A 26394-nucleotide genomic window follows, 5' to 3' on the forward strand; every position below is an offset into this window, starting at 1 on the left:
ATAATTGCTCAAACTTCGTGTTACGTCATCTTGTTTAGTGACAGATGAGTGTGACAATTTTGACCTGCTCAACATCAAATATGCAAAGTTTTGTGCTTCACTTTTATTTTTAATTTTTTGTGACTATTTTGCGTCAAGCTATACATCTTTTTTCATGAAAGCCCCTTGAAATAAACTCAACACTGCACTTTACGTCGGTAATTATGTGAGAGAGAGAGAGAGAGAGAGAGAGAGAGAGAGAGAGAGAGAGAGAGAGAGAGAGAGAGAGAGAGAGAGGTGTCTAATATTCAACACGCAGCACACACCAACAAGTGGAACAAGCTCAGTTAACTTTTCCAGCAAGGCTTCTGAATTCCAGACACTTCTAGGTATAATATTTATGAGGACTAACGAAAAATATAACAGATTCTTAGTCTCTTAAATGACCCGAGACCTTAAAAGGATACCAATGTTAAAAAGAGAGGAAAGAAAATGTTTTACGTATCACCAATATACCTACCTACCAGATTTCATCAGATGAATTTATGGACAGCGGTACATAAATTTTTACCGGTAAGAAGTATTTTATGTATTTAGGTTTGTCGGGTAATTAATGGAAAATCTATCAACACCCGACAACTGCAAGTTTACTTCCCTTCCCTTCCATGGATTTATTCTTCATGAATAACGTCATTTTCTGTCCAGCAGACCTTCTCTTTTCAACACTTATTTCACGTTTTTACCCATCCACCTTCATTTTTTAAAAGCTGTTTTTCTCTAGAGGACAGATCAAGGCTCTGGTTGAAATCCTCCGCACACTAGCACTGCATATCAGTTTTGACGTTTTTTAGAAATAGTAAGAAGCAGACGATCCTTTATTGCCTAGTGAATCAGCCATACTCCGTCTGTAAGTTCCAGGATCCTTGATATGACAAGCACTTTCAGATTTTATGTAAGTTACATGCAATCAGATTATTTCATGATGGGATAACGACACTCTTGGTGGAATCTTTAGCAATATACACACCAAATACCTGAATATCTGTGCAGCAGATGCTGTGTTTTGACTGAAAAAGTGGCAAAGGAAACAGGTAATCACCGAATATTTGAAACGTGTTTCGAGATTCAAGTTGGTATTTTACTGGGAGGTATCTCGGGACGGAAATTCTGCCATAGGCTAGTTTTCTAAGTCTATGGTTGCTTCTATTGTTTACAAGTGAATACTGAACTATTTGAAGATATCACAGTATACAGGTTCTACTCTCCCTGATGCAAAATAAAGGGTTCAATGTTCATAGAGATCCAGAGTAAATTAGTGTTGTAGTTGGTAGGATATGAGGCTCAAGAAGCAAAGCCTTAACTGATTAAATGATCTTAGGGATTGAAAACACAATATTTCATGATTAAATTATTTTTGTTTTTTACAGCAGTGGAAAAAAGTTAAGTATATCTTAGTTTAACCAGACCACTGAGCTGATTAACAGCTCTCCTAGGGCTGGCCAGAAGGATTAGATTTATTTTTACGTGGCTAAGAACCAATTGGTTACCTAGAAACGAGACCTACAGCTTATTGTGGAATCCGAACTACATTATAGCGAGAAATGAATTTCTATCACCAGAAACAAATTCCTCTTGTTCTTCACTGGCCGGTCGGAGATTTGAACTCGCGACCAACAGAGTGGTAGCTGAGAACGGAACCCGCTCACCCAGCGAGGAACTAGGAACTTCATCATTTAGGATGACAGAGTTTTCAGGCTGAAAAACTTCTTTTCCCAGCTAGCTCAAAAATGATGCGAATGCCTTGCGATGCATTCTTTTGTCAACGAGGACAACACCGTAAAAGAAAAGTCACTTGTTCTGGATCTATTTTCTTAATGGTGTGAACGACGTGATAGTCTGTGCTATTTCGGAATCTTTATGGGTAATGTTATCGGCGATTGTGTGGGCGGGGGCGGGGAGAGGATTTTCAACCAAGTTGGCTAAGTTGTATTTTCCACATTTTCTCAAAGTTAAAGGTGTACTGCCCTGCCAGACGTAAGATGGAACAATTTGAAGCATTTTAATAGGTAAAATTTAAAAAAAATGCAATTTTGAAAGTGCAGGTGGATACTGAAAATTCTTGCGGCTCAAGAACTTAGCTTCTGCTTCCCCTTCCCAAACATAGTATTTTTATTACCTTTTATATTATGTACACGATACGTTATTTACCATAATAGTTTTCCTCATCAAGACTATAGATTTTACAGGCTGTTCTGGGAGCAAGAGCCCGTGCTGGTAAGTTTCTGACTAAATTGAAGAAGTGAACTAAAGTCGAATTCATTTCATCTGTCTACTCAGGGGTGAAGATGTGGCACATGCGCATGGGTAGCACGTGATTGGCTGACAACATTTCCGATATCGTTGGCTTATAGTGATAAATATCAAACTATTCCTCCAATAACTTATATGAATGTTTATATAGACAAATAAGCTTCGCCTTTTCTGATATAAATCATCAACTCGTCGATTTGCATTCATAATATACCAACACAAACGCACAAAAGACGAGATTGTATTGAACAATCTACTCACAAACGAAATGGCGAGCTTTCAGTAACTGATTTATCCCATTAGAATAGCCCAAACCACACATAGACCTATGCTCAAAAACTGTTCATATAACAAGATTCTCTTACTATTCAGACTTTATTGTTTCATTGCATGTATATAAAAATAGCTTTAATATGACATCAAAGTAATATCTACGTCCGTAAACTAAGAAATGTGACCTTTAATATTGTTTCCCGCTAAAACACGACGCATGGGCGAATGAAGCTAGGCCTATGCTACTGATTCGCCAGGTATTTTATACTGGCCTTCTTTTAAGCACAATTTCATTCCATTTCAGTTAAAATTACTTTTTTTTTGTTGTAGCCTTTATTTTGTCATTCTATCTAATTATCGTTCCTGTTTCATCAACACAAAGGATGACGGGAACTGAATGGGTTTTAAACTTTTGCTGAATAATATTAAGGTAAAAATAGTCCCGAAAGCGCCTAAGCACTGAGTTGCTATAATAACTTGTATGCTTAAGAAAATAATATTCAAATATGCAGAGTATTCTGGAAAGAAAACCACTATATCATTGCTGTCATACCATGTTATAACTGGTTTCCCGCCTTCCAGCCAACACATCAATGGCTGTTCCATTCACCTCCCCAGGCCTTAGACAGCCTCATAGACATTTCTTGCTTATTTCGAATATTAACCTACTCATATAAGTTACATGCAAGAAATTATTAAAATATCTCTTATTCGCACTCGCATAGCCAGATGTCTTTTTATTTACCTACAATCAGATAAAAAAAAATAATTGTTTAAAGTTCATCGTTCGTTTGCGTTTGACCTGAGTAGACTGTTTGTTACAAGCTCGTCATTCGTGTGCTTCTGTTGTTGTATTATCGATATAAATCGACATGTTTATGCTCTAAATAAGAAGGTGCGGTGGTTGTTTATAGACATAGGCATTCAGATGCACTGCTGAAGAAACATTTTCCATCTTGATCACATTAAGCCTAAGATATCGGAAACACTGATTTCAGCCAATCGAGAGCTAGCTATGCATATGCCACATCTACCTAAAACCTGACTATAGTATTAGTAACCAGCTGTTGCTGGATAAGTAAGATGCAGCATCTTTTTCTGTTTATCACCTTTACCAGTGATTTTCTTTTTAGTTATTTTCTTGGCTCACAAGTGTTGTTTTATCACAAATATGCCTCGCAAGAAGTTTGGTCGTCGACAGGCAGCAACTTCTCGTAATATTAGTGCATATAATGATGAGGAAGAATTTACTTTAGCCAAGTGCTATCTGATGAAGAGGAGGAGCCTAGAGAAGAGTGGGGATAGGAGGACGTCAACAATGATGCAGTCACGAAGTGTTCAGGTGTTGAATTACGCAACAGCTTACTAAGCACGTATGTGAAGAACGTAATGGATAAATCAGAGGTCAGTGTAATTAATGACAATAAGGTAATTTCGTTACCGTAAAGAACCTCAGAGAATTGTTTAGGAAAAATGATATGTGGTGACTGCAGGGAGTCAAAAAACTTACTGTTGTGGAAAATGGTTTTGATGTTACCCATGTTTTGGAATGCAAGTGTGAAGAACCAAATAAGCTTACTGCACTAATTTTATATTTGAGGGGATAATATCTCGGAAAAAAGAAGAGAGGGACCAGGTGCCAGCTAAGCTTTTCAAGAAAGCGTTGCGTGTGGCGGTAAGAAAAACTGACCGCGTTTTTCTCAAAACGTTAGTTTTGTGCATTCAAATCTCCATAACTCGGCTATTTATGAATGGATTTGAATACTTTAAAAAGTATTTTATTTAGTGATTACGTGGGAGTAATTTTGCTAGCGCGGTTTTCTTTTTTATTAATTTTTTTACATAATGTAATTTTTTTTGGTACTAGGCCTATTTAGTATTTTATTTTTTCATATCAAATAAAAACTAACTTGAACATTTTATTCTTGCATTTTTTATGGTTTTTAATTTTTCAAATTGGTTGATAAATAATGGTGGAGAAGGTTTTCGGAATTGGGGAAAAATGTTTGAACACGAAAATATTAACAAAAAAATACATTTATGCTCCTATTAAGGTAAAATTTTTGGCTAGTATGCAGAGTAGGGAGGCAGGGATGTTTAGTGTTGCTTGGGGAGTTGGAGTGGGGGCCGCAGGTCGGGCACGGTGCCCTAAGTTAGTTAGGAACGTAAGGTCTGGTTAGGTCAGGACACGGCATTATGTGAAGGGTTAGGATTTCTCACGCCTATACCCTGGCTTCCTACTTTGCATCCGCTCCAAATTTTGTGTACACATTCCTTGAAACACTATAAATCAACAATGCAATTTTCAGTACGATAGCGTTTTCCCCAATAGTACTAATTATGAAGTATACCATAACTGGGAGATTTTATGTCCGGCTGTGATCCGTAAGTTTTGTTTCAACAGTGTAACCTAATTAATACCTTAATTACCTGTAGTTATCAAACCAAAAAGTGAACTAAATGTTTTTATGAGAAGAAAAACGCAACGGAGGCGAAATTATTCATTACTTACACTTGGGAAAAGTGATCCACCTCAAAAGGAACTTTTCCTGTGGATTTTCTCCCCTTGTATAATGAATACATAGTGGTCAAAGACACAGTGCTGTCTCGAAATCTGTGTTATAATTAGTTTAACGCTGGCTGAATGAGAGTTATCAAATTGTACTTCGATAAAAAGTGGCCGCTCGTTTTACTAGTGCAAATGATACTTCAAAGAGATGTTATTCTTGACGGCAATAGTCCCTAAGAATATGGTATAGTATTTCCGCTTTTGCTCTTACCTCCAAATAAATTTCCAAAAATGTTTCGCAAAAGTAAAGCGCGTTTGCAAGGCTATTGACCTGTTATAACATTCGAGGAAATAATTGGAAATGGACTTTTATCTCTTATATTTTCCATTTTAATTGCAAATTTCCTCAAAATAAGGCGATGTATCATCTTTAAAGAAATAGCCTACCTGCCTTTATGGATGCTGAATCGAAACATTCTTAAATGTTACATCATAGTTGTTTTTAGTCTTGTTCATAATAAAGAGACTTTATTATCAGAATGAAGAAAGGTACATGTTTATTAGATTTTTATTCAAAGAAATTTTATCTCGCTAGAATAAAAAGACGATAACAAAAGAATAGGAGTCTTTGATCCACGGGAATGCGTTAGGAATTTCTTTGCTGTGAAGAACAAAGCGAACGATGAAAGTTTCAAGACTAATGCAATTATTCAGCGCTTCAGACAAAGGAAACGGAAGGGTCGAGGAGGATTCTTATTTCCTAGCTTCTTTCATTGTCACGACCGTAAACATTTCCCGAAAAGCAAGCGCCTCCCTACCGAGTAACCTCGCATAAAAAGAGTAAAGCATTTTCCTCAGGGAAACAGATGAAGAGGCTCTAACAACTTTCCCTATTGTTGCTTGGATGTACAGAAAGGAAAAATGTTAAGAGGCGCTTTTGGCCATTTTTATGTTTGTTGTAGCATAATTCATTACGTTTTGTACAATGCCAGTTACGAGGGAGAAGTAATTAGATATTAATGGTTCTTTTTAACTGGTGACATTTGAGGGCAATCCATGCTTTGTCTCTAAGAGGGTTAAGAAACTAAATAAACAGATCAAATTGAAAAATGGTTTGGGTGACATCTTGAACAAAGAAAACTGAAAAAAAGTGAAAATTTAGGTGCCCTCACAGGCGAACGTAAGAAATGTTTTCGTAAACGGCTATTGTTAGCTATCAAAAGAGTGGTGAATATCAAAACAAATGCGATATCCACAAAGAAGCGTTACAGTTTTTACATTTACTGGTAAAGTTATCAGTAAGATGATATCGCATGAAAACATAAAACTTGTTTTATGTTTTTTTCTGATCTTTTTTTTTTTTTAGCCGAACTAGAGGACTTTTGTTTTATCATTCTTTTAAACGGGCCATCTGTAAAACAGACTTTATTCCCAGGGAAAACCGATCGTGTTATGGTAATCAAAGCAAGTAGCTATAAAAATGACTCTTCCAATCGAGAAGCTTTATTCAGTGTAATGACACTTCATTTTTCAAGAAAACAGGTAAAACATATAAACAGTGAAATTAGAGTAACAAGTTCTTGTTGTGGCAGCGTGTCAGATGTATACCTTAGAGGTTATGTAATAACGATTATTTGTCATGTAGGGTTGAATAAAAAAAATCAGAACAAGTCGTTAGATTAACGAATCAACAGGGAGCCTTTCTTGGAAGTTAACAGAGAGGGAAATTACGGGCTGCTCTATGAGCAAGAGCCCGTGCTGGCATAAGGCCAGCTTAATCAAAAACAACAACGAGAGGGAAATACTGAGGGCTCCAAGAATTCACTCTGCGCGAGAAGCTTTAAACAAATACTGTATTTAGGCCTCGAACGTTTTCCATGGCGTTCTAAATTAAAAGTCCTTGAAAAGGCTTAAAAAGGGAACCCAACTGTCGTCCTCCTCTGAAAGCCGCTTTGGACAGGTGAGCTACTGACATTTACCTCGCTGTCTGTTCTTCCTGACGTCAGAATCATGTGAGAATTCACGTGGATAGTATTTGAGGTTGTAACGGGAAAAAGAAAATATTCACGTCTGCTGATATAAAAGCGTTGCGTGCCGATGTATATCATCAAAATGTAGACGTTACCCCCGGTGTGATATCGAAAAGAAAATATGAACATATATATCTTATATATAACAGTGAATGTTTGTGCTCATTAGAAATCCGAACCGCTTGACCGATCTAGAAAAAAATTTGGCACGTGGCCGTCATTTGACCCAACTTAGTTAATAGGGTAGGTTTCAAACCCGTACCCCATTCGCCTTCTCCCATCCGCCTTCCCCCTTCCCTTTGTAACTTATGTGGTAACCGCTTGACCAGTTTACACAAAATTTGGCACGTGGGCATCATTTGACCCAACTTAGACAATAGGGTAGGTTTCAAGCCTATACCCCCTTCCCCTTCACCATCTCCCTTCTCTTTGTAATTTATGTGGTAACTACTTGACCAATCTAGGCAAAATTTGGCACATGGCCATCATTTGACCCAAATTAGATAAGAGAGTAGGTTTCAAACCTTTACCCTCCTTCTCTTTACCTCATCCCCTTCCCTTTCCCTTTGTAAGTTATGTGGTAACCGCTTGACCGACCTACACAAAATTTGGCACGTGGCCATCATTTGACCCAGCTTAGATAATAGGGTAGGTTTCAAATCCGCACCACCCTCCCCTTCCGCCATCCCCCTTCCCTTTGTAACTTATAGGGGAAATAAACTCTACGGGCTCATCATACCTAATTTCCTGTACTCGTTACCATAGAAATATATTATTGAAAATAATCCCTTTCCCGTGATTAATAATTCTGTATTAAGGTTTGTGTTTAGGTTTAGTGGGGGATGTATGCTTAGGTTTATTGTCGATGTGTGTAGGTTTAGGAAGGGGTGTGTTCAGGTTTAGTAGGGGGTGTGTTTAGGTTTAGTGGGGGTTTATGTTTAGGTTTATTGGGGATATGTTTAGGTTTAGGAGGGGGTATGTTTAGGTTTAGTTGGTGGTGTGCTTAGGTTTAGTTGGGGTGTGTTTAGGTTTATTGGGGGTGTGCTTAGGTTTAGTGGGGGTGTTTCTGTTAAGTAGGGGTGTGTGTTTAGGTTTAGATGGGGCGTAAATGGGACAGTCACCACAGTAATATGTGGATAAAATAGACAGTCACCACAGAGAATACCTGGATAAAATGGACAGTCACCACTTAGATAAAAGCGACAGTCAGCACAGTAATCCTTGGATAAAAAGCACAGGCATTTCACCACAGTAATACCAACTGGATAAAATGGACAGTCAGGACAGTAATACCTGAATAATTAGGACAGCCACGACAGTAATACCTGGATAACTGGGACAGCCACCACAGTAATACCTGGATAAGTGGGACAGTCACCACAGCAATACCACCCAGATAATAGGGAGAGTCAGCACAGTAATACATGGATAAAAGGGACAGCCACCACAGTAATACCTAGATAAATGTGACAGTCACCACAGTAATACCTGGATAAAAGGGACAGTTAGCGCAGTAGTACATGGATAAAAGGACAGGCAGCACAGTAATAAATGGGACATTCACCACAATAATAGCAGGATAAAAGGGGCAGTCAGCACAGTAATACCTGGATAAAAGGGACAGTCAGCACAGTAATACCTGGATAAAAGGGACAGTACAGCAAAACCTGGATAAATGGGACAGTCACCACGGTAATACCTGGATAAATGGGACAGTCACCACAGTAATACCTGGATAAAAGGACAGTCAGCACAGTAATACATGGATAAAAGGGACAGGCAGCACAGTAATACTTGTGTAAATGGAAAAATCGCCACAGTTATACCTCGATAAAAGGGACAGTCACGACGGTAATAGCTGGATAAAAGGGACAGTCAGCACAGTAATACCTGGATAAATGGGACAGTCAGCACAGCAATACCTGGATAAATGGGACAGTGAGCACAATAATACCTGGATAAATGGGAAGGTCAGCAGAGTAATACCAGGATAAAAGGGACAGCCACCACAGTAACGTCTGGATAAATGGGACAGTCACCACAGTAATAACTGAATAAATGGGACAGTCACTACAGTAATACCTGGATAAAAGGGACAGTCATTACAGTCATACCTGGATAAAAGGGACAGTCACTACGGTAATGCCTGGATAATTGGGACAGTCACCATAGTAATATCTGGATAAATGGGACTGTCAGCAAAGTAATTTTTGGAAAAAAGGGATAGTACAGTAATTTCTGGATGAAAGGGACAGTCACCACAGTATGACTTGGATAAATGGGATAGTAGTCAGCACCGTAATATTTGGATAAAAGGGACAGTCAACGCAGTAACTCTTGGATAAAAGGGACAGTCAGTACAAGGAGGTGCACAAAAATTTTTCTGAGTTCTTCAGAGTTTTCCTTCCAACAGCACCCAGTGGGTAACGCCCTTAAGCTTTCCACCTGTTGGTCAGCTAGTATTTTACATATATATATATATATATATATATATATATATATATATATATATATATATATATATATATTGTATGTATGTATGTATGTATGTGTGAAACAATGGTGAGACGTGTGGCTGTAACCAAGGGCGTTTTGAGAGGATGGACACTGCTGAGTTCGAGGAAAAGGAACACACCTAAGCATTCACAACATTGTATGTTCAGTCGCCCGATCCATGCCTTCGGACAATGCTGACATCCGGTTAACCTAATCAGCATCTCTTCTCACCGGCGAGGCGGTTGCTGTGCCCGTCTCACCATTGTTTCATATGTATGTATATATACATATATGTTTATGTATATATATGTATATTTTTCATATTTTATTCTTAATATATCACACTGTTGTAAGGTCTACATTTGTTGATATATATATATATATATATATATATGTATATTTTATATATATATATATATATATATATATATATTATAATATAAATATAAATATATATATATATATATATATATATATATATATATATATATATATATATATATATATATATATATATATATATATATATATATTCATATATATATAAATACATATATATACGATTGTGTGTGTCAGTTATTAGGAAGTGTCCTAATTACACAAAGAAATTGTCTCTTCATTTGAAATTGAATTCGTTTGCTGACGAGTGGCGAAATCAATTACTGATTGGACTGAAATAGCCTCTGCAATATCCTTTCTTTATCCATCCATATTTCTTCTATTTGTCTACCAGGTACGTGGGCTCGCAATTGTTAGGTTTCATTGACCTCTTTGTCATTATTGTTTTGCTGCTCTTTCTATTGATCGTTAACTATTCAACAGATCCATTGTGAAGTATATTGTTCATTCTATTGAGCTCCGTCTGCTCATCAGTCCATTGTCGTCTGTTCATCAACGGCCATGGTAGTTGGCGGTTAGTAAAGCCCAGCCACCCAGAGTGCGCGAAAACCCCGACTTTGGGCTTTATAACGCTTGAAATATTGAACAGATCGGGATGAAACTCTGGCTTTAGAGGTTTCCCACTAAGGTCTTTAATCGTGTCAAAGTTCATCGAACTCCGTTCTACCGTTCCGGAGACCCAGATAGTGATTTTTGGCGTTCAGGGTATTTAGTAGGGAGTTGATGTGTGAGGAACCTAATATATCTGTGGGCCAATAACGATAAAAGATAAGCCGTGATGCTTAGTTTTTCGGAAAGCTCGTATTCTGGAAGGGTGCCTTTCTGGGTTTGTTTTTTGAAATAGTGAAATTTTAAAGTTACATTATGCCATTCAAATTAGCCACCAAAATTCAAATATCCTGATGCTCAGGTACGAACTGCTCACAACATTAGAAGAGACACCGTTTTCTTAATGTGTGTGAAAGGAATAGCAAGTGGGCTTAGGAGAAGCTGGCTGACTTACTGTCAATTGTCTTATTTAAAAATTATCACACGTTGAATTTGCCTACGGGGTTTTGGTTTTCATGATCGTTGACCTACCCTAAATAAAGATCCTCAATAGTTAGAATGTTTTCACACACACACACATTATATATATATATATATATATATATATATATATATATATATATATATATATATATATATATATATTGTATAATTTTGCAGCAAAACTAGCTGAGGCAACCATAATCACGGAGAAGCCACATGGGTCTAAGTAAACTATTTGGCGAATTATAACCCCCATTCCTTTGTTACCACATTTTTCTCGATCTAGGGGGGCGTTGCCACTGCAGAAAAAGGACTGAAATCACAGGCCGAAAAGTGATGAAATCACTCGCTTCCTACACGGACTGAGAAAAGACTCCTACTTCTACGTTTCGCTTTCATCATAATTTATGAGGTTGCGGAGTAAAGCCCCACGCCCTACTCCTTCCTCCGTATCCCCTGACCTCCATATCTGTCTCTTGTGGCTGGGCTTTACTGCCCCTTTTGTGATTTCATCACTTTTTTGCCCGTGATTATGTTAAGAGTGGTGTGGTTGTTACCTTTCGAAGTTAGGGTCTTTCCTTGTAATGTTGCCTTCATTCATTCTCGCCTTCATCCTTACTCAGTTAATTTGCCATTTCGGCTTCTAAGACCCTTATTGTTTTCTCTTCTTCTTCTTCTTCTTCTTCTTCTTCTTCTTCTTCTTATTATTATTATTATTATTATTATTATTATTATTATTATTATTATTATTGATAGAAATAGACGAACAATCACGTTTCTTTTCTTCTTAGTGTTATTATTATTATTATTATTATTATTATTATTATTATTATTATTATTATTATTATTATTATTATTGATAGGAATAGACGAAAAATCACGTTTCGGTCAATAATATGGGAAAATCCGGGCCGCGATAGCGAATTACTGATTTAAGTTCTTAATTCTAAAATTCTACGTCATCAGAGACTTAATGCTTTGAGCTCTCTTATACGTTTCAAGACGCAATCTTAGGATCAAATGAGTGAACAGGAGAATGTGAGATTTCTTAAATTAATGTTATGAATAAAAAAAATGTTTATTGCATGTTTTATACACATACAGTATAGAATGGAATATAGAATTTGGGCCAAAGGCCAAGCGCTGGGACCTATGAGGTCATTCAGCGAAGGAACGGAAATTGACAGTAAAAGGTTTGAAAGGTGCAACAGGAGGAAAACCTCGCAGTTGCCCTCTGAAACAATAATTATTGTTAGGAGAGAATGGAAAGTAAGACGGAAGAAAGAGAATATGAACGGAGATACAGTAAATGGAATGAATGTGGTTGCAGCTAGGGGCCGAAAGGACGTTGCAAAGAACCTTAAGTAATGCCTACAGTGTACCGCATGAGGTGCACTGGCGGCACTACCCTCTTACGGGGTATATACAATATACATACACAATATGTAGTTATGGGTCAATTTCATCTTTTCAAAAACTTCACCAACATTAGATTAGGCAATGGTCCCAACTCTGATCTTGAATGAGAAAACTAATTTAAGTTTAAGGTATTTTATACAAACACTTGGGTGGAGCTCTGATTAAATTTCCAACAAGGACCGTCCCGCCAATTGAGAGACTTAATAGGTGGTGGTTTGAAATCTGGTTCAGGCAAAGAGCTGATTGGATTTTAAGGAGGTTTCTGAGAATCCTCAAGTACGAATCTGAAATATGAAAAACTTTATATTTTCTTCACACACGCAAAATTATATATATATATATATATATATATATATCGATGAAAACTTATATATTTTCTTCACACGCAAATATATACATTATATATATATATATACATGTGTGCGTATGTATGTGTATATATATATACATATATATATATATATATATATATATATATATTATATAAGATATATATATATATATATATATATATATATATATATATATATATATATATATATATATATATATATATATATATATATATATATATATATATATATATATATATATATATATATATATATATATATATATATATAAAACCATAAAAACAACTGTGAGCCCATGTACCTGGTAGGCAAATAGATAGAAATATAGAAGGAAAGAGAAAGGATATTGCAGAAGCTATTTCAGTCAAATCAGAAATTGATTTCGCCACTCATCAGCAAACGAATATCATTTGAAATGAAGTGAGAGTTTTTCGGCTGCGCTCTCACACGAAACTGTATTTATTCTTTGGGTAATTAGGACACTTCCTGATTCTGCTCAGAGTGGTATGAACTCATTTCCTTCTCTTTTCTCTTAATTCACTTAAATGATGTTTCGTTTTCATTTTATGTCCTGTATTTAAACCAAAGTGTTTCGCTATAAATTTTGCATTATATTGGCGTAATTATCCTGACTTTCCTGTTCTGTTTTAATGTAGTGAGAGCCGGATCATGGCAGAAATGTTGGCAGTTTTGAAACAAAATAACAAGTAAAAAATGCGCCGAAGTTTTCTCGGCGCAGTCTGGTTTTCTGGACAGCCTCTACAGCTTATAATCAAGGCCACCGGAAATAGATCTACATTTGGGTGGTCTCGGTATAATGCTGTATGAGCCGCGGCCCATGAAACTTTAACCACGGCCCGGTGGTGGCCTATCTTGTATCGTAGCCAGAAGCACGATTATCGCTAACTTTAACCTTAAATAAAAAAAAAAAAACCTACTGAGGCTAGAGGGCTGCAATTTGGGATGTGTGATGATTGGAGGGTGGATGATCAACATACCAATTTGCAGCCCTCTAGCCTAAGTAGTTTTTAGGATCTGAGGGCGGACAGAAAAAGTGTGGAGGGACAAAGTCCGCACAACAGTCTTCTTTTACAGAAAACTAAAGCACACGGAAATTGGATAGGTTCTTACGTTCATCTTTTTGAAATCGGTACCATCTGAATGAAGAGCAACTGTTATAACAGGGTCCTTGCTAGTTAATAGTACAATGTAGTCCTTAATAGTTAATAGTCCTTTATTCTTCTTCTTCTTCTTTTAACGTGCTTTATTCCCATTTGTTAGGTAAGCACGATGCCTTCTTTTTGAAGGACTTTGATTTGGCTTTGGGGTTTTATACTATGACTCAATTGTAATTAAACTGACAGCACTAACACCTGAGAGGATACATACCCTAAATAGACTATAGAAGGAAAAAAAACGAAGACGGGATATAAAATCATATTTTTGGGCCGCAATTATTTTGACATATATAGTACTATATCAGATGTCAAAAGCACCTCACCATGGTACGAGTTAAATTCGAAATTCAGCAAGTGATCAAGACATTTTGGGGAGAAATAAAGGACATAATGAGTGACTGATATTCAAGACGTGTATTCAGGCAAGTTAGGAAAAGATATTAGATAGATAAAGGTTAATATTGGAGGGACTTCACCTATATCTTGTATATATAATTTACATTTCCAGATAGATATATAGATATAGGTTAATACTGGGGGGACTTTACTCGAATCTTGTACATATAAGTTACATTTCCAGATAGATATAGGTTACAGCAGGTGGCATATTAGGGAAAGAAAGAGAAATGTAGATTATGGGATACAGCAGTTGGTATATTAGGGGAAGAAAGAAAATTGTAGATTATAGGATACAGCAGGTGGTATATTAGGGGAAGAAAGAGAAATGTAGATTATAGGATACAGCAGGTGGTATATTAGGGGAAGAAAGAGAAATGTAGATTATAGGATACAGCAGGTGGCACATTAGGGAAAGAAAGAGAAAAGTACAGTAGATTATAGGATACAGCAGGTGGATATTAGGGAAAGAAAGAGAAATGTAGATGACAGGATACAGCAGGTGGCATATTAGGGAAAGAAAGAGAAATGTAGATTATAGGATACAGCAGGTAGTATATTAGGGAAAGAAAGAGAAATGTAGATTAAGGATACAGCAGATGGCATATTAGAAAGAAAATTATTAGGATACAGCAGGTGGCATATTAGGGAAAGAAAGAGAAATGTAGATTATAGGATACAGCAGGTGGTATATTAGGGAAAGAAAGAGAAATGTAGATTATAGGATACAGCAGGTGGCATATTAGGGAAAGAAGGAGAAATGTAGATTATAGGATACAGCAGGTGGCATATTAAGGAAAGAAAGAGAAATGTAGATTATAGGATACAGCAGGTGGTATATTAGGGAAAGAAAGAGAAATGTAGATTATAGGATACAGCAGGTGGCATATTAGGGGAAAGAAAGAGAAATGTAGATTAGGGAAAGGTGGTAAGGAGAAATGTAGATTATAGGATACAGCAGGTGGCATATTAAGGAAAGAAAGAGAAATGTAGATTATAGGATACAGCAGGTGGTATATTAGGGAAAGAAAGAGAAATGTAGATTATAGGATACAGCAGGTGGCATATTAGGGAAAGAAAGAGAAATGTAGATTATAGGATACAGCAGGTGGTATATTAGGGAAAGAAAGAGAAATGTAGATTACAGGATTGGCATATTAGGAAAGAAAATGTAGATTATAGGATTATAGGATGGCATATATTAGGGAAAGAAAGAGAAATGTAGATTATAGGATACAGCAGGTGGCATATTAGGGAAAGAAAGAGAAATGTAGATTATAAGATACAGCAGGTGGTATATTAGGGAAAGAAAGAGAAATGTAGATTATAGGTTACAGCAGGTGGCATATTAGGGAAAGAAAGAGAAATGTAGAAAGGATACAAATGTATTAGGGAAAGAAATTAAATTATAGGATACAGCAGATGGCATATTAGGGAAATGAAAATTATAGATTATAGGAAAGAAAGAGAAATGTAGATTACAGGATACAGGTGGGAAAGAAAATGTATTATAGGATATTATTAAGGAAAGAAAGAGAAATGTAGATTATAGGATACAGCAGGTGGCATATTAGGAAAAAGAAAGAGAAATGTAGATTATATTAGGGAAAGAAAGAGAAATGTAGATGACGATACAGCAGGTGGTATATTAGGGAAAGAAAGAGAAATGTAGATTATAGGATACAGCATGTTAGGGAAAGAAAGAGAAATGTATATTATTGATACAGAATGTTAGAAAAAGAGAAATGTAGATTATAGGATACAGCAGGTGACATATTAGGGAAAGAAAGAAAATGTAGATTATAAGATACAGCAGGTGGTATATTATTGAAAGAAAGAGAAATGTAGATTATAGGATACAGCAGGTGGCATATTAGGGAAAGAAAGAGAAATGTAGATTACAGGATACAGCAGATGGCATATTAGGGAAAGAAAATGTAGATTATAGGATACAGCAGGTGGCATATTAGGGAAAGAAAGAGAAATGTAGATTATAGGATACAGCAGGTGGCATATTAGGGAAAGAAAGAGAAATGTAGATTATAGGATATGGTATTAGGGAAAGAAAGAGAAATGTAGATGACGATACAGCAGGTATTAGGGAAAGAAAGAGAAATGGTTATAGGATATATTTAGGGAAAGAAAGAGAAATGTAGATTATAGGATACAGCAGGTGGCATATTAGGATACAGCAGGTGACATATTAGGGAAAGAAAGAAATGTAGATTATAAGATACAGCAGGTGGTATATTAGGGAAAGAAAGAGAAATGTAGATTATAGGATACAGCAGGTGGCATATTAGGTGTAGATGACAGGATACAGCAGGTGGCATGTTAGGGAAAGAAAGAGAAATGTAGATTATAGGATACAGCAGGTGGCATATTAGGGAAAGAAAGAGAAATGTAAATAGGATACAGAGGTGGCATATTAGGGAAAGAAAGAGAAATGTAGATTATAGGATACAGCAGGTGGCATATTAAGGAAAGAAAGAGAAATGTAGATTATAGGATACAGCAGGTGGCATATTAGAGAAAGAAAGAGAAATGTAGATTATAGGATACACCAGGTGGTATATTAGGGAAAGAAAGAGAAATGTAGATGACGATACAGCAGGTGGCATGTTAGGGAAAGAAAGAGAAATGTAGATTATAGGATACAGCAGGTGGCATGTTAGGGAAAGAAAGAGAAATGTAGATTATAGGATACAGCAGGTGACATATTAGGGAAAGAAAGAGAAATGTAGATTATAAGATACAGCAGGTGGCATATTAGGGAAAGAAAGAGAAATGTAGATGACAGGATACAGCAGGTGGCATGTTAGGGAAAGAAAGAGAAATGTAGATTATAGGATAGAAAGATACAGCAGGTGGCATATTAGGGAAAGAAAGAGAAATGTGTAGATTATATTGGGGAAAGAAAGAGAAATGCAGATGATAGGATACAGCAGGTGGTATATTAGGGAAAGAAAGAGAAATAGAGGTCGAAAGGCTATTACCCTCCTCCGTAAATGCAGGCTTTGAACAATTTTGCGAAGACAGACGATACCACAGGACTTTTAAACATGAACTCTCCTCTCTTGAGTTCACCGGAAAGTGCTTTTGCTTCGGGAAACCGCATTCATTTCAGGAATACAATATCCATCAGACAACTTGTTACCCAACCCCCTCCCCTCTCACACTAGGCGTTTTCAGGAGTTGGAAATGAAATGCTGAAATGCAAAATCACTTTGCATAATTTAGAGGAGATGGCGGAGCTGCTGGCTTGAGAGTATCGAATGACATGGATATTTATCAGCAGATCATTGTAAACTTCTAAACTTCAGAGAATTCTTTCATATGAAAGATTTTTAGATTTTAACGTCAATATCCATTTAATTCGACATTTAGAACCGTGTATATACTACGTTTTGCAAAAGCAAGGATGAGATGAATGCATGCAGGTGACTTACAAAGGTAAATGAACTGCCTGACCTTAAATTTCCTCATCATAAACGCACGAGTCATTTTTCGTTAATATAATTTTTCTCGAAGTCTATTTTTTAAAATTAAGAAGCTCTGAATGATAGAAAGATATTAAATGAGGAACTTATTGCTCTTGATAAAAAATATTAATTAACTGCGGAGCAATTTGTGGCCTACTGAACCTGTTAAAAAAATTAGACTTTTGTAAGTTTGAAGAAGCCTTCTGTTATGTTGTAAACCCAAATAAAAGAACTCCATTGCAGATTTTCAACAATGTATTTCAAGTGGGATTTTATTTACACTTACTCTCTCAAAAATTGATTTGTCCGTTAAGGCCTTTTTTTTTAGTTTTCTGTAAAAGAAAACTGTTGCGCTGGCTTTGTCTGTCCGTCCGCACTTTTTCTGTCCGCCCTCAGATCTTAAAAACTACTGAGGCTAGAGGGCTGCAAATTGCTATGTTGATCATCCACCATCCAGTCATGAAACATACCAAATTGCAGCCCTGTAGCCTCAGTACTTTTTATTTTATTTAAGGTTAAAATTAGCCATAATCGTAGGTCTGGCAACGATATAGACAGGCCACCACTGGGCCGTGGCTAAAGTGTCATGGGCCGCGGCTCATACAGCATTATACTCGAGACCACCGAAAGATAGATCTAGTTTTGGTGGCCCTTAATATACGCTGTACAGAAAACTCGATTGTGCTGAAGAAGTCTCGGCGCATTTTTTACTTGTTTTAATTGCAAAGCATTATTGCCTAGAACAAATATTATTTAACCTTTCTTGAATTTTTCAAGTTTTATATTGTTACTATGAAAATGGCTGACTTTGCTACTGTCAACAAATGATGAAATTTTAGCAGAAATAGGATTATTACTTTTAGGGAGGAGGGACTTTTTTGGTGGGGTGGACCGCAAGCTAAAGAAAGTGAAACATTATGCACAATTACCGTAGAGTTTCCTAAGAAAATTCTAGACATTTCTTCTCACTTCTTCAAAGAGAAGTCGAGTGGAAGTTACACCACTCCTTAACGAATTAGTTAACGAACAAATTAATGTAGCAGCCGACAAATTTTCACGAATAAAATATTCGTTATTGTCATATACATGTGTATATATAAATGTATGTATATATATATAATATATATATATATATATATATATATATATATATATATATATATATATATATATATATATATTTATATATATATATATAATATATACTGCATATACAGTATATATGCATATTTATGTTAATTATATATATGAGTGTACATATATATAATGTATATATACTGTATATATACACATACACATCTAACGTTATATTGGTGAGTAGCTAATCTGGAGTCAAGTTAACTATGTGAAAAGGATGAAGAACAGAATCAAGCTTAAAAACTCATGTTCGGTGCATTATGTTCATGAAATATTAGAACAGCCATTACTTGTGTGAAAAGGAATCGAATTGATTTAAGAGACACAATATCATAAAGTAGACTCATCTCGCCCCGACTCTTAATTTTCGGTAATGGTGTGGTTTGTAATCCTTATCTGGAGAGGTACTGTACACTCAATTCTGGACCACGGATAGTAGAAAATCTCTCTCTCTCTCTCTCTCTCTCTCTCTCTCTCTCTCTCTCTCTCTCTCTCTCTCTCTCTCTCTCTCTCTCTCATTCTTACTATATCGAATAGTATTGTATCTAAATTTAACTAATGTATCTACGTTCTCGATTACTTTTGCTTGATTTGTTGTTCCCCTCTCTCTCTCTCTCTCTCTCTCTCTCTCTCTCTCTCTCTCTCTCTCTCTCTCTCTCTCTCTCTCTCCATAAGACCCCATCAAGTCTCCTTGGCAGCTTTTGAAATTTTGTTTACATTTACACAGCCTTGTTTATCTCATACTAAGTCCAAAGGACTAAACTCGTTGCAAAATCAACTTTCATATTATAACTTTGAAACAAACCTCTCCCTTGTATACAGACCAGCATGAAGAATGTTTGAATTTTCAGCAGTTTACCGTATTTTCCTAGAGTTCTGTGCTCCCTTAACCATCTCTCTCTCTCTCTCTCTCTCTCTCTCTCTCTCTCTCTCTCTCTCTCTCTCTCTCTCTCTCTCTCTCTGTCGGACAAGGCCTGCATGTAAGTGAAGACTTCCTCTTGCAGCAAAGAAAGTCTTGCTAAGAGTTTATAAAGCCATGAACTTAAACTGAAGATCCTTATTTCACCAAGGCTGCACGCTCAAGTGAATTTATCTTATCTAAGTTTCCCTGGCGTCTGTCTGTGTGTCCACATGTATCTGTGTATGTATGTATGTATGTATGTATGATGACGAGAATTTTTCTCACGTATTGAACTTCTCAAGAACCTATGGATCAATTTCACCCAAACTTAGCGTAAAGAATCCTTTCGTGAAGAGGATTCAAGTTTTGTGTTGCGAATGAGGGTCGACGCACCCTTCCAGAGGGAGAAAATTAGGAAATGGTGGAAACAGGGTGGGGTCAATGGAAAATGCTTCAATTTCTTTTTTAGATCTGGTTCAGAAATGGCAGTACCGTAGAATCAAGTTTGTTCAAACCATGGCTCCTGGTATAAATTCGTGTACAGGAATAGTAAAAAATATCCTGAGAAAGAGAAATCTTTTCAAGAACGGTGGGCCTACACTTTGCTAAACTGATACGTTATCATATGATCCGGAGCGGGGATGGGGGGTGGTGGGGGGTGTGTGGGCGGGGTTAGGACCATATTATGGGCCCAAATTCTGTGTAGGAATAAGTAGGAAAAATCTTAAATTCAAGCTAGACCCTTCAAGGTCTAACTTAAGTATCTCCTTCGCTCTTGACCACTCTTATGAGCGCCTTTGGGCTAAGGTCCATGCTGGCATAAGGCCAGTTTAATCTAAACCAATCAACCAGCCTCAAAGAGACTGGATCTAGATCAAGAATCCTCGGTTTCTCAGTGCATGAATATTTCTCTCCTTGTCCCTCAAGTTATGGAGATTTGTCCCCATATCAGCTCTCTTGGAGTCGTAACATCGCAACTTTTACGTTTTTCGAGTCATTTATTTTGTATTCGTCTTGTTTTTCTTTTTCTTTGGATATAATAAATAAGAATACTAGGGCTGCTGCGTACTTATTTGGATATGTGTATACGCATATTTTCCGCATGAGCGTCTATGCAGTGCACAACTTTCATGCATTTCAAGCAATGAATTGCCAGCATATTGGAATACAGTTCATGAATTATTGCGCGTAATTATCCGTATGTTATAAAATTAATCAAAGAACGTTAATAATTCTCTCTCTCTCTCTCTCTCTCTCTCTCTCTCTCTCTCTCTCTCTAGAATAAAATAAAACCTGTCTTTATTTTTTAATGGTGCTGCACCACTGGCAACATGTGGGTTGTTGCATAGAGAGAGAGAGAGAGAGAGAGAGAGAGAGAGAGAGAGAGAGAGAGAGAGAGAGCAATGACACCTTTGGGTATAGGCGAACCCTCCTGTACGTCCTCCACGCTCCTATTTAACAATAGCCATAAATCAGGTGGGATGTGTTTGTTCAATCCCGTCTATGACTTACATGGCAGAAATGTTTGCAGAGACTGGGAAGTTTTTTTTTTTTTTTTACATTTTTTCTAGGTCATTACCACCATGTAGGATATAACGAAACCAGATGTCTCAATACTCGTTTTAAGTCTTTCTAGTTTGTTTTAGGAAGGAATATAGAATTTCGGCCAAAGGTCAAGGTCCCAGAGGTCATTCAGCGCTGAAAAGGAAACTGAGAGTAGAAGGGTTTGAATGGTGTAACAGATGGCAAACCTCGCAGTTGCACTAGGAAACAATTATTAAGAGAAGGTGGATAGCAAGTGGAAGAAAGAGAATATGAATGGAGGAGGTACAGTAAAAGGAATGAAAGGGGTTGCAGCTAGGGGCCGAAGGGATGCTGCAAAGAACCTTAAGTAATGCCTACTGTGCACCGGGCTAGTTTATGTTATGCAAATTGTTATAACGTTGTGCCTGTAACTTTCAAATCAAATAGACAATGTTAATAAACGATTGTTACTTCCCATTTGTAGTGCGTGCAGTTTCTATTTTGATCTACAGTCCGTCCCCATTATGGTGTTAAACCAATACAGCATTTGAAATCCTAACCTAAACATCCCCAAAGATGGTTTGGTAGTACGGGGGACGTCTTATAGGCATACCACTGACGTGAGCTAAAACCACGAAAGTCAGACCGAAATGTGGGGTTTTTGCCTTATTCAGCAGTCCTTTCATTCGCCCAAATATACGTTGTTTTTTTTTATAATCTATTTTTCTATAGTATCTATTTTTATTTCACTGGAAATGTAGAGAAATATAAACTTGATCACCACACCCAGTATTCTGCACTGTTCACACAATAAGGTAACTGGCTACCGTTTTTCGTCATGTAGTGCCCACGTGTGCGGACCTACACACACCTACAATCAAAATCTCCTTTATCCCTCGATGACTAACCCTCGAGAGAAACCATCCGGACGAGAGAAACACATCCTCTCTCGTACGTCTTTTGTACATATATCGCCATTGTCGTTATTGGTACGATCTATGTATTATTACCATTGTATGTATTGTTATGCCAGCTTTCCAACCATATATGTATGATCTTCAGTCAAATGTCCTTTATCAGTTCGTATGTATATTTTTGTCTATGAACAAACACAGACGCTTGAATTTAATCCCTTTCTCGACCTGTCAGAGGTCAGGAGCTACATTGCAGCTTGCACGAGCTACTGACCTGTGTGAAAGTTTTGTAAATAAATCAGTAAACTGTAATCTCCTTATCTTACTCGCACCTCACCTCACATTGGCGACTCCAAAGAGATGCCCAACCAAGCCATCAGCAATGATCCCAACCCAATGTTGTCAGTAAAAACATCGCAGTCGCCTCCATACGCCTACCGCCCTTCATGCCACACAACCCAGAGGCACGGTTCTTTAGGGCAGAAACGATTTTCCGCACAAAGAAAATCACCTCGGCAACGCGCAGAGCAGACGCTGTCCTTGAATTCTTGCCAGACAACGTCTTCGAACAGATAGCAGGATGGCTCGAAGAATTAGATGCCCCAGTCACCTACGACCTACTGAAGGACCAGCTAAAGTCATCCTTCAGCATGCCGCCTGCCCAGAGAGCCAAGAAGTTCCTCAGCCACGTGGGGGCCTCGATAGGAGACGAGCAGCCGCCGCACATGTACAAGCAACTGTGGTGACTAATCACGCTGCCCACCAAGGGTGGCCAACCTGACTCATCCTTGGACCTCGTGAGGGAGGTACTCCTCACAAAACTACCCTGCCAGACAGTAGAAGGCATGCCCAAAGCGCCACCATGCCCATAGAAGAGTTTCTGATCATGGTCGTTGATATACATACTGCCCGCAGAGCAGCGGACCCCTCGCAACCAGCAGTAGCAGTAGCAGCACCATGTTGGACCGAGCAGACAACAAATAAGAAATCAGACAGTGAGCCAGAGGAGCCAGCTGCCCCCATATACAAAAGAAGCTTCCCCAAACAGTTCAGCAAAGGGAAGCTTAAGCAGAAGAAACAAGAACCTCCAGAGGGCATATGTTTTTTCCACTGGAGGTCTGGAAACAAGGCCCAAAAATGTGACAAAGGCTGCATATTCTCAAAGAGAATGCAGTAAGGTCATACCCCGACCCACCCATACTAACATCAGAGGTGAGCAGACTGGTTTTCTCATAAGAGAAGCTGCGCCTGCTCACCAATGTCTTTCTTCCAGGTATGAAAGAAAAGGACCCATGTACTTCTTTCTAAAAAATGAAAGATCTGACATGGAGCTCTTAGTGTACACCGCAGCATGCAGATCATTCATCCCAGCCAGCCCGAATGCACGACTCAACGCCCACCCACCCCTGCCACCAACCTCCACATATCGACGGCCAGCGCAGCACCACTGACAATGTACAGAAGGCGGGAGATGAAAGTTGCTTTCAACAGGAAAGAATACGACTGATCCTTCATCATGGCAGACGTGATGATGGCATCGTTAGGAGCAGATTTCCTAACAGCGCACAACGTACTGGTTGATGTAGCAGATAAACAGCTGATCCCAAGAACAGCACCAACAACATCATCTTCTCATAAGCCAAGCAGACATACCACAACCAAACCATCAACGAGTCAACCAGACCAACAAATATGCCCCATCGCAACTGACGTCCCACCGCCAGAAATGCGAGAACTTCTACAGGAATATGAAAATGTATTCAGGGAAGACCTGAAGCACGACTTAAAAAAACCAGCAAAACATAGTATCCAGCACCACATAGAGAACCTCACCTACGCAAAGAAGGTATTCAAAGAAATGGAAGAAACAGGAATATGCAAAAAGCCCCTAGCCCATGGACATCACCCCTACACGTGGTACCGAAGTCGGACGAGCATGGTGCCCCTGCAGAGACTACTGACGGCTAAACATCGAAACAAAACCAGACCGATACCCACTACCAAATATAGCAAACATAACGAACCAGGTGAATGGAGCAAAAATCTTCACAAAAATAGATCTGCTAAAAGGGTATTTCCAGGTTCCGGTGGCAATAGAAAAAATCGAGAAGACCGCAATCAACACCCCTTTGGCACTTACACATTCAATTACAGCTGTTTCGGCCTCCGTAACTCAGGAGCAACATTCCAGAGACTGATTGACGAACTGTTCGGCGACCTTCCATTCTGCGTGGTCTGTGTTGACGACATAATAATCCTCAGGCCAAACTTAAAACAACATCTCAGAGATGTTAAGAAAGTACTACAAAGACTAAAAGAAAACAGACTCAGTGCGGGGGGACAAGTGTGAATGGGCCAACAAAATGGTAGAGTTTCTGGGACACCAAGTGAGCCCAGAGGGCATTAAACCTCTACCAGAAAAACAGAAAGTAATGACAGACTTCCCCAAACCAACAACAGTGAAATCAGTACAAGAATTTTCAGGCTTAATAAATTGCTACCATCGCTTTATACCTAACATAGCCAAAATATTAAGCCCCATATATGAATGTCTTAAGAATATAAAAAGAAACTAATTTGGGAAGAAAATCAGGATAAAGCATTTATTCTAGCAAAAGAAGCAATAACCTCTGCAACAACACTAATCTTCCCTTTACCCCGTATGTCCCTCATTCTGACAACCAACGCAAGCAATACGGCGATGGGCGCCGTATGCAAGCAGGATATTGACGATGGTCGTTGTGGCCTTTTTCAGCAAAAAGCTAATGGCAGCGGAACAGTATTCAGTGTCTGACAGGGAGCTCCTCACAGTCTGCAAAGCAGTCCACCACTTCCGCCACATGCTTGAGGGACGAGAGTTCGTGGTGCAGATGGACCATCAACCACTGGTGCGTGCCTGCACGAAGTCAGCAGATGCATGGTCAGCGCGACAGCAACTGCACCTGTCAGCAATAGCTGAGCACTCCTGAACCATCAAGCACCTGAAGGGTTCAGCGAACACCGTGGCGGACGCACTATCGAAAAACTGTGGCAACACCATCCAGTTCGGGATAGCCTATCCCAAGATAGCAGAAGCACAGAAGGATGACGCGGGCCTGCGGCAACTGAGGTGGATCAGTCCAGCCCCCATATGGACCGACCTATCAATCAACAGTGGAACGACGACATCACCTTCAAAATGAATAACCGGACGCCCTCACCCATACTTGCCAGAGGGCCTAAGATGGAGAGCTTTCACTCTCGCGCGCAACCTATCCCACCCATCAGGCCGATCAACCGCCCAAACCATAGCAGAACGATATATCTGGTGAGGAATGAAGAAAGACATAAGAACGTGGACGAGAGAATGCATCCCGCGTCAGACGTCAAAAGTCACAAGACATGTCGAAAGTGTGATAGAAGAGTTCAAAACAACGAACCGCCAATTTGCCCTCATCAACGTCGACATAGTGGGACCCCTACCCCCTTAGAGGGGTACAGATACCTGTTTACCATCATAGACAGGAACACCAGGTGGCCAGAAGCAATACCAATACAACAGCAGACGGCGGAAAGCTGTGTAAATGCCCTTGAAGATTGGGTCAGCAGGCACGGAGTCCCCCAGATCATCACCAGCGATAGAGGAGCCAACTTCGCATCCGCCCTTTGGAACGCCCTCGCCAGCAGTCTGGGGACGCAAATAACACATATAACGGTCTACAGCCGTGAAGAAAATGGCATCATCGAGAGGCTGCACTGATCGCGAAAAACATCACTCACCACCAGATACCAGGGCAGGAGCTGGAGGAAGGAACTACCTTGGGTTCTACTGGGCCTGAGAACGGTGCCGCATGCAGCATTCATTGCATCTCCAGCAGAAGTCCTGTGCAGCCAAGCATTGACGTTGCCAGCAGACGTTTTCCAAGAACAAACAAATCCGACATCGCCATCTGACACCCGAAGAATGATAGAGAGAATAATGCCGACAGCCAATAATAGGACAGCAAATTTCCCCTGAAGAAAGTGCGCGGGGACTCTTCGGGTTTATGGGCTGCTGTTTGAAGCTATTTAAAAACAGTTTAA

General features: G+C 38.5%; 2 protein-coding genes across 2 annotated transcripts in view; both read left to right on the top strand.

Moving 5' to 3' along the window:
* Window positions 1-3747: 3747 nt before the first annotated feature.
* The window catches only part of LOC136843828 (sodium-dependent noradrenaline transporter-like), a 294066-nt gene continuing 271419 nt past the window's right edge, over window positions 3748-26394 (top strand). Inside the window, exon 1 of the mRNA XM_067112623.1 lies at window positions 3748-4237. The gene's annotated coding sequence lies outside the window, so the exon portion shown is untranslated. The remainder of the gene's footprint in view (window positions 4238-26394) is intronic.
* On the top strand, window positions 23849-24682 carry LOC136844172 (uncharacterized). The gene has a single exon (XM_067113189.1). It carries the CDS (start codon window positions 23849-23851, stop codon window positions 24680-24682), a length of 834 nt encoding a protein of 277 aa, XP_066969290.1.

This window comes from Macrobrachium rosenbergii, chromosome 12, assembly GCF_040412425.1.
Source record: "Macrobrachium rosenbergii isolate ZJJX-2024 chromosome 12, ASM4041242v1, whole genome shotgun sequence".
NCBI lineage: Eukaryota > Metazoa > Arthropoda > Malacostraca > Decapoda > Palaemonidae > Macrobrachium > Macrobrachium rosenbergii.

Excerpts from the sequence above, each read along its gene's own strand:
- LOC136844172 (XM_067113189.1), top strand. The coding sequence starts at position 23,849 with ATGGCAGACGTGATGATGGCATCGTTAGGAGCAGATTTCCTAACAGCG.